At 33.9% G+C, this 18,560-nt stretch overlaps 2 protein-coding genes across 2 annotated transcripts in view; one reads left to right on the top strand and one right to left on the bottom strand.

Annotated features, from left to right (window-relative positions):
- The first annotated feature begins 279 nt into the window (after nt 1–279).
- Cyp18a1 (Cytochrome P450 18a1) lies at nt 280–5,666 on the top strand. The gene is made up of 5 exons (XM_023161958.2): nt 280–759; nt 1,345–1,736; nt 1,862–2,024; nt 2,112–2,376; nt 4,590–5,666. Exons 1-5 carry the CDS (start codon nt 393–395, stop codon nt 4,963–4,965), a joined length of 1,563 nt encoding a protein of 520 aa, XP_023017726.1. The 5' UTR covers nt 280–392; the 3' UTR covers nt 4,966–5,666.
- Nucleotides 5,667–14,988: 9,322 nt separating this feature from the next.
- phtm (cytochrome P450 enzyme phantom) overlaps nt 14,989–18,560 on the bottom strand; it is a 58,072-nt gene continuing 54,500 nt past the window's right edge. Inside the window, exon 7 of the mRNA XM_074173193.1 lies at nt 14,989–15,212. Within this exon, the coding sequence (XP_074029294.1) occupies nt 15,034–15,212 (179 nt within the window). The 3' untranslated portion in view covers nt 14,989–15,033. The remainder of the gene's footprint in view (nt 15,213–18,560) is intronic.

The raw sequence follows: 18,560 nt of genomic DNA, 5'->3' as shown, positions 1-18,560 counted from the left end.
TCAAAACTCGAACTGCGCGAAACTCGAAAACCATAACTGGGATGAACTTGATTCTATTTTTGAAATGCTCATTTGCGGGTTACTCGTAGTATATTAGAGAACCATGAGCACTGCTTCCTCAAAATCTTCCTGAACACTGAAGAAATTGGTGAATGAAATGCATCTCGATAGTCACGCACGGGTGGGAAACCAAATTATCCGCTTATTGGCCAAGAAACCTCGCTCCTCCTCATAAGACACTCCCCACTATACCGTCTTAAGTCAGTAGTACGTCGATGTATAAAAGCATTGCTTGCAATGACACTTCTGTAGACACCGTGAGGCATTTGATTATATAAATCAGGTACCTACAATACGCGATTTTAAATCATAGTAATTAATGAAATCATAAAATGTTCGTTCACGATAGTACAGTGCTATGGAAGTTGGTGTCGGAGGCGTATTCAACACAAGTTTTACTTGCAACATCACTAGTGTTACTCGTCATGAAATTAATCCAAGTTATTAAACAAGAATGGAATCTACCCCCAGGTCCCTGGGGTTTGCCGATAGTGGGCTCAATGTGGTCTATAAAAGGCAGCGAACTCCACCTATATTATCAAGATCTCGCCAAAAAATATGGACCAATATTCTCCGTCAGACTAGGCAGTCAATTGTGCGTAGTTCTGAGTGATCCCAAACAAATAAGGGAAGTTTTCCGTAAAGAAGAGTTCACCGGCAGACCCACTAATGAATTCACAAACATCTTAGGAGGCTACGGTAAGCGTGAATTGAATTAATTCATAGAAGATTAAAAATAATTTTGCGCGGTTCTATAAATAAAAGTTGTATATGATTGACATACTTTACGATGGCCTTCGCAGGTCACATCTCTAGTAAAAGTGATCATTTTCATTATCTGAATAAGTTGATATCGTATCACATAACCTAGATTGTGAGCGGCTGAAAATGATGATTACTTGTAAACAAAGATCAATATTTACTTATTCGATTATATGGCAGATTTTTTTATTGAATATGCGATTATTGAATGGAATGATAGTAGAGTTAGTTTTGAAATATAACAACGTTCTTTGCAGAAGAATAAAATTTACAGATAATTTGCACTTAAGGTGCTGTTAAAGAAATAAAATAATTTCAGAACCCTTTCAATAGCTATCAGTAGTTTCGTCCCTTTCGTTGATTCATATCACTTCTTTTAACACAATTCTGTTCCTTGACAGAAAAAATATGAAAACAGTAGTTTCTTCCTCAGCAAATTATTTCATTATAACTCAGAAATCAAATCACAATCTCTGTTTATTTTATCTGGGAGCTTAAGCTAAACTGTCATCTCATTTTCAGGAGTAATAAATATTGCTGGAGATTTATGGAAACAGCAACGTAGGTATCTTCATGCCAGTTTTCGTCGTTTTGGTATGTCGTATTTTAATGCAAGAAAAGACCTCATGGAAAAGCGTATTATGGACGAAGTTAATAGTTGCATCGGGTATTTGAGAACAATAGGAGGAAAACCAGTGGATACGAGTGAAGTTTTTGCTGTTAACGTTTCCAATGTTATATGTGGGATGATGATGTCTGTTAAATTCTCCCATAATGACGTACAATTCATTCGCTTTATGAATTTGATTGAAGAAGGCTTCAGACTGTTTGGATCATTAGAAGTAGCCAATTTCATACCGACGTTGAGGATTTTGCCTTTTTGTTTCGGAGGAGTTGTGGCGAAAATCGAACAGGTAAAAACATGTTATAGTTACTTAAAAGAACAAAGGACTAATTTTTTCCGTATAAAGAATATTGCTCAAAAGTTGAAATGTCAATAATTCATCAATGAACCTTTTTTAATTGTGGATCTTTACAGAATCGTGCGGAAATGGCAGAATACATGCAAGAAAAAATTGACGATCACAAAAAAACTTTCGATCCAGGCAATCCAAGAGACCTTCTTGATATGTACGTGAATGACGTTTCTTTGGCAATGAAAGAAGGAAATGTGGATAGATTATTCCATGGAAAAGATCCCGGTAAGTAGAATATAAAAACTTTCCCAGTGATTATTCGAACAACCAAATGTCTTTCATTGCCGCTCATAAAGTGTATATTTTTTATAGATCGCCAGATCCAACAAATCATGGGTGACTTATTTTCCGCTGGGATGGAAACCATTAAAAGTTCGCTTCAGTGGTCGATCTTGTTCATGTTGCACTATCCAGATGAAATGAAAGCTGTCCAGGAAGAACTTGATGAAGTAGTTGGACGTGGAAGATTGCCGGCACTGGACGATATTTCCTATTTGCCCATTACAAATGCCACCCTGAACGAAATTCTCAGAATTGCGAATATAGTGCCTCTGGGAACAACCCATGCCCCTACTAGGTAAATATTTCTCAAGTATTTGAACAAAATTAAGTTCACGCAATATCAGCAGAAGATAAATCCTTTTCGAAGCTAATTGTGATTTATTGACTTGAAATATTAGTACCATCAGATTATTCAATTTCTGAAATTTTCCGTTGTCGGTTACAATATTTATTCAAGTATTTCATTAGTAACGGTACAACTCTGGCCTGAAATATCATAACTGAATGGCAAATTCCATTAGAATTTTTCGAAAATTTCATGAACCCGTAGCTTAAATTTATTGCCAATCATCCCAAATCTCAGTTATAGTAATGCTGATTTCATCTGAACTGGAATTAAAATTGAAACAGAGATATATTCACCAAAACATGAAACATCCAAACTTTCAGGTGTACTTCATTTGGTTCATTTTTTGTATCATATTTCACAATCTGGAAAAAATTTAAATGAAATATTCATCGTAGGTGTAGAGTTGCTATTTCATATAATTCCTCACTTCCTGTTGATTTTGATCTTTCGGAAAACAATAAAGATGAAAATATTAGCCTTCAGAAAACTCCTGTATATTTTCGATGCCAGTTCTTCGACTACAAATATATAGTGATCTGTTTTCATAATTATTCAGTCAAACATAATTTGACACCTGGTAACAGAAACATTTTATCCTAATTCAAAAAAAATAGTTTTGACCTCATTATAAATTTAAATTTGAGATATTAGAATAAAATATCATTATTCATTCATATACTTCGTTCAACAATTCAGCTTACAGCGGTTTCATTTAGTCTCCTTTTCATTTCGATGTCCATTGTCCTTGAAGTAATGTATGGCTTTGAATCTACTGAGTGTCCCAATCGAAACATAATCGAACAATTTTGATAGTGATACTTCTGAGAATCAGCGTGTTTCTTTCCTCATAAGTCATTTTGGTTCAATTTGAATTTATGAATGAAAATGAATGATGAATTTTAAGTCTCTCTTTGTATGGGTTTAGAAATTTAAAAATAGAGATCAACAAATTGTCGAAAATAATTCAGAAGCTCTCATTATCTGAGAATTGTTATTGAGTTTTAGATACTTTTATCCAGTTTTCTATCCATAACATTTTGCAATGATGGTTTGGCTATTTTTGAACATTTTAGAGATTTAATTTTAATTGTATTCCCACAACTAAGAAGTTTTATACAACGTGAGGTGTTGGTGGTCTTAGAAATAAACTAGTTTCTACTTTAGCCCAAAAACTCTTTTAGTTTTCAGAAGATCGTAATATCGAAAAGTCAATCAAATATCTGGCTGTCTGTTTACACATAAATTAGTCTTCAAGGAACTTCTAACATAAATTAAGTAAATTGTTGCCATACAATTATAAAGACCTGTTCCCAAAACAAATAGGTATGATGCGAAATGGAAGTACTTACCTATATAAGTTTGTAGAAAAATAATGTACGAACTTTACGTAAATATAGAATTTACACAAAGTAATGATGAAAAAATTTTTCAAAGTCTTATAGTGTTACTTCTTTGTGAGTTTGAATTTGATCTCAAACAATAGAATTCAACCATTCTTCAAAATTTATATAACCTTTGAAGTTTAACGAAATGCTTGGGAAAGAGTTTTCGCAGATTGAGTAATATTGAATTTTCCGTCTCACTATTTTGTGACCGGTTGAATATAATGCAAAATTCGAATCGATGATTTTTTTTTCGAAAGATGATGACAAAATCAAACAAAGATGATGAACTGATAGAGGAAAAGATGACAGAGCTGAAAACAATCGACTATAATTTGTTAACATTTTGTTCCTATATATTGCACAATTATGTTGAAATTTTTGAAGAATGGAAGCCTGGAACATTAAATTAAATAATATTGCGAACCATATTCAAAGAAATTAATCAATAAGTAATTACAAAACTTTGGAACTCATTTTTTGGTACACGGTGTATGTAATATGTGGATTCAGCTCTGTGGCAATGTAAATTCGGCTCCTGCAAAAAAGTGAAAGCTATCGGCCTGAAAATAATTTATTTTTCGGTCGATGAACTTCGGTCATTCAATTCAGACGATTTCTTAAATATTTCGTAATCACGCAAAACGACTGTTGAATATAAGACAATACTGAAGAGTTTATGTAAGTTAAGGTTCAGTATACGCACTATTATGTAAATCATTTAGAATTTACTGAAGGTTGGAAGAATATTAGTTTCTACTCTTGTGTTTGTTACAGGGTCATAAAGTTGGGAAAATACACCTTGCCTAAGCATGCGCAAGTTGTGCCCCTACTTCACTATGTGCACATGAACCCAGATCTGTGGGACGAGCCAGAAAAGTTCAACCCTTCCAGATTCATCAGCTCAGAAGGTAAACTCTTGAATCCAGAATGCTTCTTACCATTTGGAGAAGGCAGAAGAAAATGTCTTGGTGAAGTTATGGCTAGGATGGAGATCTTTTTATTTTTCTCGTCGATTTTACACTCCTTCGATCTATCTGTACCAGAGGACCATCCATTACCTAGCTTAAAGGGTATCGCCGGTGTCACACTCAACCCAAATGCTTTTAAAGTATGCCTTAAGGATAGACCCCTGATTGGGTATGCCAATTAGACCGGTTGATAGCAATAACATAGTAGAGAACATTGAAAATGGTTCAAAAAACGAAGTACAAAAAAAGATATATGGCAAATCAGTGCATATATTATTCATTCGTTTGCCAATCAAAGTGTTTTAACTTTGATTACTTACCGATATTTATTATTACGGAACCCTGTAGGAGAGCACGGTTGAGTTTGTTTCCTAATCGCTAACAGGGATACAGTACTTATACATCAGACATATATTTTTCACGAGAAAAATCAGATCTCCGATTCAGGTCGGCTGTGCGAGTTTTAAAATGTGTTCAATATCGTTTATATTATTAGTCAGTAAAGTAAAAAGACTAGTCAAACATTTCATCCCATGTAACTCCAAACGCTGTTAAAGTACCTTTAAGTTCTTACCATTTTGAAAAAATATTATTTTTTATTTATTTCTTTCGTTACTCATCTACCAGAATATACAGGTTTGGAGTAGCATTTTCATTTATGTTACCATCTATTTACCAGACAATTTGATTATTGAATGTTTTCAGAGCTTCTTCATCATTAGATGTTTGTCATCCATTTCCATATAATATTAGTGTTGTATATATTCATGCACAAATCTTGCATATATTGCAATAGCAAATTGTGTTAAGATTATAATATTAAGGTTATTTTATATAAATATTATTTTGACGCCTTTATGATGCGAATAAAATCATAATTGAATCACTGTATTTTTATTTCTATTTTGTTTTGAAGTTAGAATATGTTTCAATGCCAACATTGGAGGAATTATTACTGGTACAATATTCAAAATGAGTAAACGAGAAAATTCAATCTATCGAATCAAATCTTCGTAAGGTATTTGAAATTGTAGTGCATTCTTACTTGAACTTAGTTTTTTGTAAAATTGGTGAGAGTTGCTATGTACTTCTAATTGAAACACACCAGAAGCATATTTATAGACAACTACAGAATTATGAAATCAGATTTTCCTACATGTGAAAACTAATTCAGTAACATACAAGTTAGCCAAACAAAAACGAAGAGTCGTTATCCAGCATCAACATTTAACGAAATCCTCGATTTTTCATTGAACGGGATACTCTTTTTCGGTCATTTTGACTTCATATACCGCAAAAGATAGGTATATTTCATTTCAAACTAGCCACCCACCCCGGCCCGCATGGGTGTCATGCTGATACTGAATATACATATAAACGCATGCGATTGCTGGTGAGCATGAAGTGCTAGAGGGCGAAGCGCGGTCTTCACAGAAAGAAAAATTGGACCTGATATCAATAATCACTAGTGATTAACTAAAAATCATTGGCACAATGTATTTTTTTTCAAGACAATGACTAAAAGTGATCATGTAAATCACTTTTCGTGATTGAATAATCAACGTAATAATTATTATGATGGTACCTGATCCGTTATGGTAATGTATTTTCATCATTAATTTTATGTAAAATTCACTGTCACTTGGTAAAATTTCTTTACAACGAGGAAAATATGTATTGTGCTAATGAACATAGGTTGATCAATATTATGTACCTTTAATCATCAAGGGTATCGTTTAATGCTCAATGGGTGATTGTAATAAGGTTATGTTACTCATCCTATTTCAGTTGAATCATTATAACTAGGCTTAGAATCATTAGCCAAAACGTTCCTTCATTAATATTATTACCAAGGACATTGATATAAGGCTATCAAAATAAGTTAATGTATTTATTCATTCGGCCAATCATTAATGCCTTATTGCAATACCCTTGCGGCTTTTTCGCCCCCCACCTACAATGCAGGTCTACGACGGTTAAAAGAATTTGCCTCCGATTCCCGATTTTAGTAATTCAGTGTTTAAAAAGTGCATACTTTTACATTATTGTGAGGAGTTGAGTTAATATATCTGTTGGTAAGTTATCATTTTCAATTTATATTATATAGTTTGTGAAATCGCGAAAATTATTGAAAAACGTATGTTACTACTGAATAAGGATATCATAGACAAATTTCACGAATTTCAGATGCAAGTTAATGACCTATCCTACTCAGATTCGGCACGTGGCGGTTTTATACGCAAGGGCGTATACAAATATTTTGTCGAGGCAAGGTAAGATAAAAAATGTAAAACATATATACGATTTATTACGTTTGTTAGTTATCACATAGATCAACATTATAGAAGTGGGTATCATTTTATTTAATTCTACTGAATTATAATTTCTTGAATCATTAAACATAAAATAATTGAAATAATTTTCAAAACCAATCATAATTGTTTATTTTGGTAGAAAATATTTTTCAACTTTCTGTTCTTCTATGTCTTAAGAGGTTCGGTTAGAGGTAGCTTATTAATAATTTAAAATCATAATTGGAAATATTAAAATGACGGCTCCAATATCTTAGATAATTCCTGTTAGAGTAAGTATATATTCATATCGAACTTAGAAAATTCAAAATAACTGGTTCAGTATAAAAGAAAATAATGGTAAACAAGTCCAAATTATGTGTATGTTTTCATTTTCTTGCTATTTTTAAAAAAGAAACATCATCAAATTATTGAATATTCTTAAATTTTATGCATTAGTATTGAACTATGTATGCCACTCGAAATATTATAACAAAAACTGACATTATTTCAGATGGAAGAGATGCAGCAGTTTTGTGGGCCCTTCATGGTTTTTTCATACCCACCAATAAGGTAGTTAAGAAAGACTCTACTGGTAAATCACGAACAACGAAATTCACCATACGTGATTCACAACAATCATTTCTATATGTCGGAAAAACCATTCAAGAAGTGGAGGACTGGATAAAATTCCTGCAATCTAAAAAATCCTCAATTCAGCCTTTTATTTTTGCAATTGGAGAAGATATCACAAAAATAAGTGAAATTTACACATACTTTGATGGAATAAAGTATAAATTTTTTAATATTATGAGGGCAGTGGATATCTGCTTCAAAATAATATATATATTTAATTTAAACTTTCCAGCAGAAAGTATAATGTTGTGGTCATTTATAGAAATCTTTTTTCATCAAATGAAATCAACAAACACGTATTCTAAAATACATATTTTATGTGAATATCTGAAAAATAATTAAAGCTTACTTTAACAAAGGATGATTTTCATTTTCTCGAGCACATCACATCTTTCGTATAAAAAAATATCTTAAGACACTTTCTGTAATAAAGGTGTTACTTTTTCTGTAAATTAGATGCCTATCAAAAAATCTGAGATTCTCAGGATGTATTATAAATGAATAAAAATGAATTATTTATATAAAGTACACAACAAATCTCAGATTACATTTTGTCCTGTAAATTTAAATTCATCCTGAATCGAGCTTTATAGAAAAACGTTTCAAATCCGTCCAAAAAACCAATTTAATGAGAATATGTTTCAAGCCTATTTCGTAGTTGAACAATTTACTTTAAAAAATCTTACGGAAAATCTCATTCAATATTTGAGAGTAATCTAATCTAATTTAATTTTTGCAACTTAGCTAGAAATCACCCTGTACATTCATAATACCATTAATGAATGTCCACGAGCATCATCATAATGTTCTTGAATATTAAATCAATGTTCACTAGTGATCAAAAGTTGGTATTTTTAGTAATAGAATATAGGTTTAAAGTTTTGTAATAAGGAATAATTTTGATGAATCAATGTTCAGAAAACATCAATACTAGTGCCGTCTTGTGTTCGATCAATGTACCCTTGATGATAGAAGAATTATTTCAGACCACGTAACAATGTCTTCAATCATTAAAATTATTCTTTTGAACCTTGGGCCAATGATGATCAGTAAGTTCACAATGAACTCTGTGTCATAAAATAGATGTTTATATTGTTGCTATAAGGAATTGAATAATTGGTTAATGAACAAAAAGCATTAATATTATGATCAACAGTCAATGTTCAAGAAGATGGTCACAATGAACGTGGTCCTTAAGCTATTTATGCTTTTTATTAAACAATCAACAACTATGCCTTATGCCAATCATTTAGAGCATCGGTTGAAAATTGATGTTCAAATTCATCATTCTAATGTTGTTTTTTATTATAATTAGGTAAGTTTTTCGTTCTGTGTTCAACGCGCTATTTATAGGCATGCGCCCCCGGCCGGTACCGTCACAACCGCTATGTCCCTGCATTTTAAATCTGTAATATCTTCAATAATATTCATCTAGATTACAAGCTGTGAAAGGTCATATCAAAATCCGTTGCTTAGTTTTAAAGATTTAAGCAAAACTTGCAAATTTCATGTTGTTGCCATGCTTTTTGTGAAGAGCTTACAGAATTCTAGGGCAAGTTTATTGTTACATTTTTCATGAAAGATGACAGGTGCTTCATCAGGACCAGAAGGCATGGAATAATATCTGATGATAGGAATTACACAGGGAAGAGAGAGGGTGATATTATTTTGAACCATATGCTTGTGTTGGTTGTGGAAATGAAGATTTGATGCTGTAGCCACTAGCTAGAAAATTGTAGAACCGTTGAGATTAGCAAGGACTATCTATAGTCCAAATTATCTTGTTGTGCAGTTATTAACTTTGGTTCTTTCTCAATTTCCATTCGTTGCGGGGGTTAACGAACTCGATTAGATTCTTAGTATTGTGATTTCTACACAACTGTATGTAAGTAAGATTTTTACAGACGACAGCTTGTTTCCAACTTTTGTTGAAACCTGGTTAGTAGTAAAAAGGTCGCCTCATTGTACCCATGTTTCGAAAAATAACCTCAGTTATTTCAAAAGTACGTGTTAACGGTTTGAAAGTAACGTTGGAATCTTCAGGACGTATCATTAATTTTCTTCATCTCCTGGAGACATCAGAAAGGCGCGTCAAAAAGAGTATTGCATTTCCTGTGACTGCAAAAAGTACAGTACTTCTAGGATCTGATAGGGTGTTTCATAGTTCCGGATGTTTGACCAACATAACTTTGTCGAATGATGTCTTGAGAAAAGTAAAAATATTTTATCACAAAAAAATTCGGTTTTGTGAACGGGAATGAATTACTTTCCAAAACTTCAACCACCTACTTTGAAAAACTCAGTGTACAGGGTGACCACGAAATGATTGTTTTTGGCACCATTCAGTTGTTTATGGAATGGAAAACTTGGAACAAAGGTACGGTTCTTTGAAGCCGATATTTATAATGAAGAAAGAGTCAAAAATCTATTCCGATTCAACTGGAAATAAACTCAAGTCAAAAATTTGAATGAAACCCTGTGTATTCTCAGTGATCATTTGATGTTTCTTTGATATATTTTTTCTCAAGGATATAACATAAGTGAGCATTTTTCACTGAAGTCGCGCTTTCGGAGTCATCTTCTCCAAATTCAATACGGCAGCAATATATGAAATATTGTCGAACTTCGAGAACGATGTTCCTCAATTTATGAATGAAAATTCAGAACTTTTAAAAAATTCACGTACTTTTATTTTTTAATATTTTCAAACAACATTTATCATTTAATTCATCTCGAAAATCTTGATGGAAAGTATTTTTTGAAATTTGATATTGAAGGATACCTTTTGTACTATTAAAAAATACTTTCTTTGATTTTGAAGTAGTAATTGTCGAAAATAAACAAAAATTACTATTCCACTGGCACAAAGAAATGAACCGCGTATTAACTTTGACGTTTTTTAGTACACTTTGTACACTTTGATTTTAAAATCCAACAACAATCCTGTTAGATTTTCAAGATTAATGAATAATGGCATTTAAAAAACAAATAAATAATGAGTACCTTTCGGATCTTCCGGGAGAAGGAAATACTAAGAGCAGACAGTTGTTGGTTCACACATGGATCAAAACCACCTTCCGGTTCTGGTGCAGGTGTTTTTAGTCTCAGATCCAGGACAGAGATATCTACCTGCCTAGGAATCTATGCCACTGTATTTCGAGCGGAAATTAACGCTATTGAATTGTGCGCGGAAAGACTGAAAGAATCCAACCTCATACACAAGTCAATAAAAAATATTCTGAGACAGTCAAGCGGCGTTGGAAACTCTTGGATCCTACCGAACAAAATCTGAATTGGTAGCAAATTGCCAAAAACGACTCTCCTCGATAGGAAGACTCAATAGATTGTCTCTGGTCTGGGCTACTGGCCATACTGGCCTGGAAGGCAATGAGACTACTGACTTCCTTGCAAAGGATGGTGCTGCAAGCAGGTTAATCGGACCAGAACCTATCATTGGCATCGCTTTAGGCTTTGCCAAACAAATATTGAACACCTGGATGACAAGAATATTTATGGACTTCTGGCAGAATCTTCCAAGGTTGGCTCACTCCAAACCAATTATTCACCATTCGGAGCTTGATACCAAACAGTTGTTGGACTACAATAGGGATGAACTACATGCAGAGAACGTATGCAGAGACTCGGACTGTCGGAGGACAGTGTATGTCGCCTGTGTTTGGAAAATGATGACACAGCAGAGCACCTATTTTGTACCTGCCCCGCTAGGGACAGAATCAGGTTTTTGAGTTCGGCAGAGTCGTACTCTCACCATCTGACCTTAAAGACCACTCACCATACAAAATAATCGGCTTCATTGAGAAGCTGGGTTTATTTGGTCGAGTGTGAATAAGTGTGAGCCACAATAAACCCTTGCGGGTTGCGGTGGAAGGTCGAATAGACCCACTCACTTTGGACCTTACCTAACCTAACCTAACCGCAAACATCGTAATTTTTCTATAGATGACGTCATATTGAATTAAGAGAAAATGGCTCCTACGGCACCATTCTGAAAGGAAATGATCACTTAGTTATATTATTGAAAAGTTAAAAAATATAGTCATTTTCCAATTTCCTAACTTGGGTTCATTTTCGGTTACACTAAAATATCGACTTCAATGAACTATTATTCTGTTCAAAATTTCAAATTTATCACCTCGGAAACAACTGAATGGCGCCCGCCGTGTAGAAAGATTTCATTGTAACCGGTATATTGGATGTTTTATTGAAATATATATTACGCATTACTTTTTGAGGATTTTTTCGTTTTTTGTCACATACGTATTTTTTGAGTGTGCATGATGAAAATCCAAAGAAATCAATAAACATTTATCTCTTCAGAAAAATAATTGAAATTCAGTGCGGTTTCCATAATTATAATTACAAATGAAATATTTCATTACAACTTTTCAAATTAAGTAGTTTCATCCTTTCAGTTGACGAAACAAAAAATATGAGATATTCATATACGAAAAGTTTATTCGCAAAATGTTTATTTAGGTTTTCTGCTAATCAAAAATATTCTTAATAATATACATATGTTTATGTTGATGTGCTCCTAAAAATAATTGACCTCACACATTAATAAACTTTTGTGACTAATACTTCAGTTTCTAAATAAATAATATTACTTACGGAAACATTGGTATCAAGTTGAATTTAATTGATTGAAATGGATCAAATGGTGTTTCTTCGGTAGGTTACTTCATATTCGTTCTCTTTGAAAGATTTTTGACTGTAATTCGTTTTCAAGATTTTATAAATACGTAGTTTTTTCTCCCTGAGATTATATTTTTATCTCATTTCTCCATGTTATGGACAGTAGCTAGTAACAGCAATAACACAACACAACAAAAAATATTTTTTTAATGTTTCCTACACTAAATTAGTCAATTTCTACTAATTTTGGGGTGATAAAAACGAAAATAACAATGAAAAATTTTTATTAGCTCTGGTTTTTGAGATACACAGTACTTAATCTAAAAGAGTAGTTATACTATACGTGAAAAGTGAGAGTACATAAAACAATATTGTTATGTTTCTTTTAGAATATTTTAAGTACAAAATTAATAAAAAAAAACATTATTCTTAGTGTTTTGACAAATAAAAGAAGTTTGTACCACCAAATTTCAATTGAGTCCATCCAATTCATTGTAAGATCGCTGTCGTTCAGCTTGTCTTTTATAAAACACTTCTGGAGCATCCCTACACACAGACCAGCAGTAGTCTGCAAGCATTGCTTCATTCCAACGGCCCTGATATCTCTGTTCCATTAAGGCAATGTCTTGATGGAATCTTTCTCCATGTTCGTCACTCACAGCTGCACAGTTTTGTGGGAAGAAATTAAGATGAGAGTGAAGAAAATGAATTTTTAAGGACATGTTGCATCCAAGTTGGTGGTAAGCTTGAAGAAGCTCTTTAACCAATGCTGTGCAGTTATCATCTCTTTTGTTACCTAAAAACCCATGTACAACCCCCTTAAAGGCTTCCCAGGCTCTTTTTTCATTTCCTGTTAAAATCATGTCAAAAGCAGGATCATTTACGATTTCACGGATTTGAGGCCCAATAAAGATGCCTTCCTTGACTTTAGCATCACTCAACCTGGGAAACTTTGCTCTCAAGTACTTAAAAGCTTGTCCTTCCTGGTCCATGGCCTTCACAAAGTTTTTCATTAGTCCCAACTTAATATGTAATGGGGGAAGGAGAACATCCTTAGGATCTACAAGAGGCTCGTAAACTACATTTTTCTCATTAGGGTTTAGGTCTCGTGTAGGCCAGTTCATTTTTTTATAGTGAGATTTTCTATCTCGACTGTCCCACAGACACAAAAAACAACAGTACTTGGTGAACCCTAATTGCATTCCTAGGAGTATAGCAATGACTTTCAGATCACCACAGATGTGCCACTTGTGTTGTTCATATTTGATTGATTGGAGAAGTGTTTTCATATTTATATACGTTTCCTTCATGTGAACTGCATGACCTATAGGAATAGAGGGTAGCTAATTTCCATTATGCAGAAGTACAGCTTTTAAGCTTAGTTTTGAAGAGTCTATAAACAGTCTCCATTCAGATGGAGTGTGATCCAAATTCAAGCAGTCCATCAAACCATTAACATCAGAACAAACTACGAGGTTTTCTTTTTTCTCAAAAAAAGGAAGCAAATCTTTTTGACGCTGTCTGTACTGAGATATTTTCACATCATGTTTTAGAAGATTCCACTGTTGTAGTCTTGACCCTAACAGCTCAGCCTCTTCCTTAGACAATCGAAGATCTCTTATAAGGTCACTCAACTCTGCTTGACTAATTCTGTGCGGATCACTAGACTTATCGCTTACCTCAAAATCAGGGTCATAGGATGTAGAAGGATGGGTTGCTCCTTCTAAACAGTCTTCATCACCTTCCTCTGAAATTTCATAATTTTGGGGTGGAGAAGGGTCTGGCAAATTGTCTGAGTGTGGTACAGGCCGAAGAGCAGATGGGAGATTAGGGTATTTAACCGTTCCTCTTTTCTTCATAGATAAACCTTGCTTAATGGGAGGAGTTAAGCAGAAATAACAGTCGTCTATATGATTGGTAGGCTCACGCCAAACCATAGGTACTGCAAAAGCCATTGCCCGGCTTTTATTTTTCAGTCACTCTCGCAATATGACGGAACAAGAATTACAACATATATGAGGAGCCCATGATTTATCTTGATCCCCAACTTTCACACCAAAATAATGTTCATAGGCTGTCTTAACGATAGGTGTCATTTTACGTTTCTGAGCCTTAAATGTTATTTCACCACATATATAGCAAAAACTATCGACAGAATTCACACACTTTCGAGGCATTTCAGATCAGCACTTAAATTAATTAAAAAATCAACTTCACACGATAATTTCAATAGCAACCACGTGCGTACAATTGACAAACTCACATAGGTTATGTTTACTACTTAAGAACAGCTGATGAGAGGGGTGTTACGTAAACAAACATGTGTACCAACTGTTGGTGATGAAATATTTCATTTGTTGAAAACTCAATATACATATGTATAATATAATGATACTATATCTTGAAAACAAGAGCTAATATATAATTTTTATGGTCACTTTCGGTTTTAACACGTGGAAATACATTAAAATCATCTAATTTCAACCCCGAAACAAAAACTTTGTTTCGGTTATTGATTTCTTTTTTTTTCCTTTTTAAATCATCAGATAGCATCAAAAAAGTCCTCGATGGAAATTATCAATCACCTGCAGGCGAGGAAAAATATTTTTTGAAACAATTCCGTTGCAAAACTTATTGTTTATTCATTAATTATAAAGTCAAGCCGAATCATTTCATAATTTTACTAAATTTAATTTTGTGTGATTTGGGTGTCAATGTTATTCCACACTCTCCAGAGAAATCGACTTCTTCATTTTCCAAGACAAAGGAAAAATTCTGAATGATGGTTGTAACGAACAGGAAAAGTATCATTCTGGCCAGCTCATCTCCAACACACATTCTTTTTCCTGAAAAAAGTGAATAGATGGATTGAGATTACCAGTAGTCGACGTTAATAATAACGAACAACTTAATCAAAAGTTGAATTGTATCATTGACTGGCTGATACTCTTCAAAAGAAGTAATAAATACAGTTGAAATTTGTATTTGTATAATGAATAAATACATTTTGTTCGACTTCAAAGTATTTACCTTTTTGTGAATCCTATATTACCAAACTAGGACCAAAACGAACGTTGACTAATTTGTAATAAAAAGAACTCAATTATTTCACGGTTATATTGATGTTTTCTTCAGTTTTATTTATATTCACTTCATTTTATGCAGGCTTATCTAAGTTGAAAGTTATGGGGGATACGAGACCCAAAGTCAGTTGGCCGTAATAAAAATCAGAGAATCGATAGAGAAGGAAATCTTTCTAGCGGATATTCTTACTATGAATACATGAATATCTGTTCTCAAGAAGCAAATGATCAATTTGAAAAAAATAAAGGTAATTCTAGATTCCAGACATACGCGATCAACTTATTTTGGAGAATGGTTTTGAAAGATAGAAAAGTTCGTGTGAGATACTGTTGAAAATTTGAAGATTCAATAATTCCTGTTTCCTCTGATCTTGAAATACATGAAAAAGAAGAAAGATTTCTTCTATCATCATTCTAATCTACATATTTTGATAGTTCATGATATATTTTTTGAATGGAATTACAAAATTTGTGATTTATTTTTGAAGACTAACCAAAATTAAACAGGTATCGAACTTGCTTACAGCAAAGTTTACTCTTGAAATGAAATCTTATATTATAATTAATATAACAATAAAATTTCTGTTTCCGCAAGGGTTGATCCTACGAACTTTTTTTCCTATTGAATTTTGATGATATTTATCCAAAAGCTAATTTCTTTCGGGAGCTTGACAGTCGTAAGCAGCGATATTGATTTGACTGAAATTCCTAAGTGAATCGAAATCCAAACTTTCGAATTTCTCAATACCGAAATTTTCACTTGTAGTGACCTCTCAATCAATTACTACATACACCAGGAAACTAATCGAACATAAAACCTTGATAACAATTTCTCAAATACCTTGAATTGAAAGATATTCATTTATAGTGGGATATATGATGGAGTGTTTCGTGAAGAAAAACAGAGATTTGCGTTTCGCGCATTTTCACTTTCTATGAAAAAATGAAATTAAGAATGGAAACCTTGGAATGGTTATGGAAAAGACAAATTACTTATCCAATTCGTTTTGATAATTTATAAAAAATATTATCTTTGTAACGTTAACGTTTGCGAGATAGAAATCCTTCTAGGACATCAGAATGCCCGAAAGAAATCTGCAATAATTTAGGTGAGTTGAAAATGGAATAAACAACTCTTCAAATACTCTGAAAACCTTCATTTCTGATTATTAATTAATCTGATCAAACTTTGGCACATGCCCATATACTGGTATTGCAACTATTTTGCTCTTGTTCCATGAAGTGTGGTTATAGTCTATACGAAGATAATCCGAACAGCTGAATGGAAGACTGTATTTCATCAGTTCGGACTTCCATTGTCTAATATAACTGAAATTGATTTGAAATCCCTGGAAGAATCTGTAAAAAAATTAAAGTGATTAACCAGAAAAATAACAATTTTATTAAACAAAAAACTGAAATTACAAACAAATAACATACAAGCAACAACCAAAAAAATAAGAAATTGAAATATCAATACAAGCTGAAAATAAAAAAATATTATTGAACAAAAAGTTAAAAATTAAAAGATTCCAAACCAAGTTACATCACGACGTTTCGATTGTTAGTATCCACAATTGTCTTCGGGTGATAACTGGACTTACTCATCCGAGATCTGACTATTTATAGGTCATTTGAGTGCTTTCACCTGTCCCCTCTTCCCTCTCTCCGCTTCATTGGTTTTAGCGGGAAATGACCGTTTGGCGGGAGTTGGTCGTTTTCCTCTTGATTATAGGTTTCCATATATTACGTATCTCTACGCTACCTTGACTAAATGCGTTGTTGGACAACATACACGCGGCTTTTTTGAATTTTCTCTTAAGCCAGTGTTCCTCTTTGTGGATGATTTTAGCTTGAGCTCACTTGATGTTATGTTGATGAGTCCAAACATGCTCTGCTAATCCGGAAATGCTGGTTTCTTCTTGCTGTGTTTGTTTCTAGTGAGGCAGGTTCTGATGTTCTACTTGGACCCAATCCTTCTTATCCTTTCCGACAATCCTCTGATGTAGAAAAGTACAGGTACTGGTTGTGGCTTCTCTTCCTTGTGGAGCTCTTGATGCAAACTAGGTGAAGTCTGTTCTACCATCTCTCTGGAGTAACCATTTCGTTGAAGGTCATTTTTGATGATGCCTAGTTTCTTTTCGAGACCTTCCTTTGTATTACAGAGCCCGAAAGCACGGTCTAGTAGAGTTTTGATGATTTCTCTCTTAATCGATTGATGATGGTTGGATTTCTGATTCAGATACTGTCCTGTGTGAGTGGGTTTTCGATATACAGATGTTTTCCATTTAGTGTCGGTCCTCTTCACCAACACGTTTAAGAAAGGCAATTCGTTGTGGACTTCCTTCTCCATTGTGAAAGTGATGGAAGGACTTACATTGTTGAGGTGCTTCAGAAAAGTGTCTAGTTCTGCATTCCCATGGTTCTATATTTTGTGTCGTCTACGTATCTCAACTAGACTCGGGGCTTCTTGTGGGCTTCTTCAATGGCTAGAGTTTCAAACCACTTCATATATAATATATTGGCTGTAACCGGTGAGAGTGGCGATCCCATTGGCAGTCCCTCATCTTGCCTCTAGTAATTCCATAATTACTTGTATCGGTACCGCTGCGAGTTCCGAGAATCATACATCGGTGAAACTAAAAGGCCATTGAAAGTTCGCATTGCTGAGCACAAGAAACACACACAGCGACAAAACAGCAAATCCGGAATAGCAGAGCATGTCTGGACTCATCAACATAACAATAAGTGGGCTTAAGCTGAAATCATCCACAAAGAGGAACAATGGTTTAGGAGAAAATTCAAAGAAACTGCGTATATGTTATCCAACAACGCATTTAGTCAAGCTAGCGTAGAGATACGTGACATATGGAAACCTCTAATCGAGCGGAAAACGACCAACTCCCGCCAAACGGTCATCTCCCGCTAAAACAAATGAAGCGGAGAGAGGGGAGAGGGGGTAAGTGAAAGTACTCGAATGACCTATAAATAGTCAGATCTCGGATGAATAAGTCCAGGAGCGTAAGGGCCGCCGTAAATGCACCGTATTACATCCCAAACAGATTCATATACAGAGATCTAGGACTGGACACGCAGTATGTGAACGTGTAT

This window comes from Leptinotarsa decemlineata, unplaced genomic scaffold (assembly GCF_025532065.1).
Source record: "Leptinotarsa decemlineata unplaced genomic scaffold, Ldec_3_MD MMD2_tig00000218_RagTag_RagTag, whole genome shotgun sequence".
NCBI lineage: Eukaryota > Metazoa > Arthropoda > Insecta > Coleoptera > Chrysomelidae > Leptinotarsa > Leptinotarsa decemlineata.
Note: the sequence above shows the minus strand (reverse complement) of the source record. Positions and strands in the feature narration are given on the sequence as shown.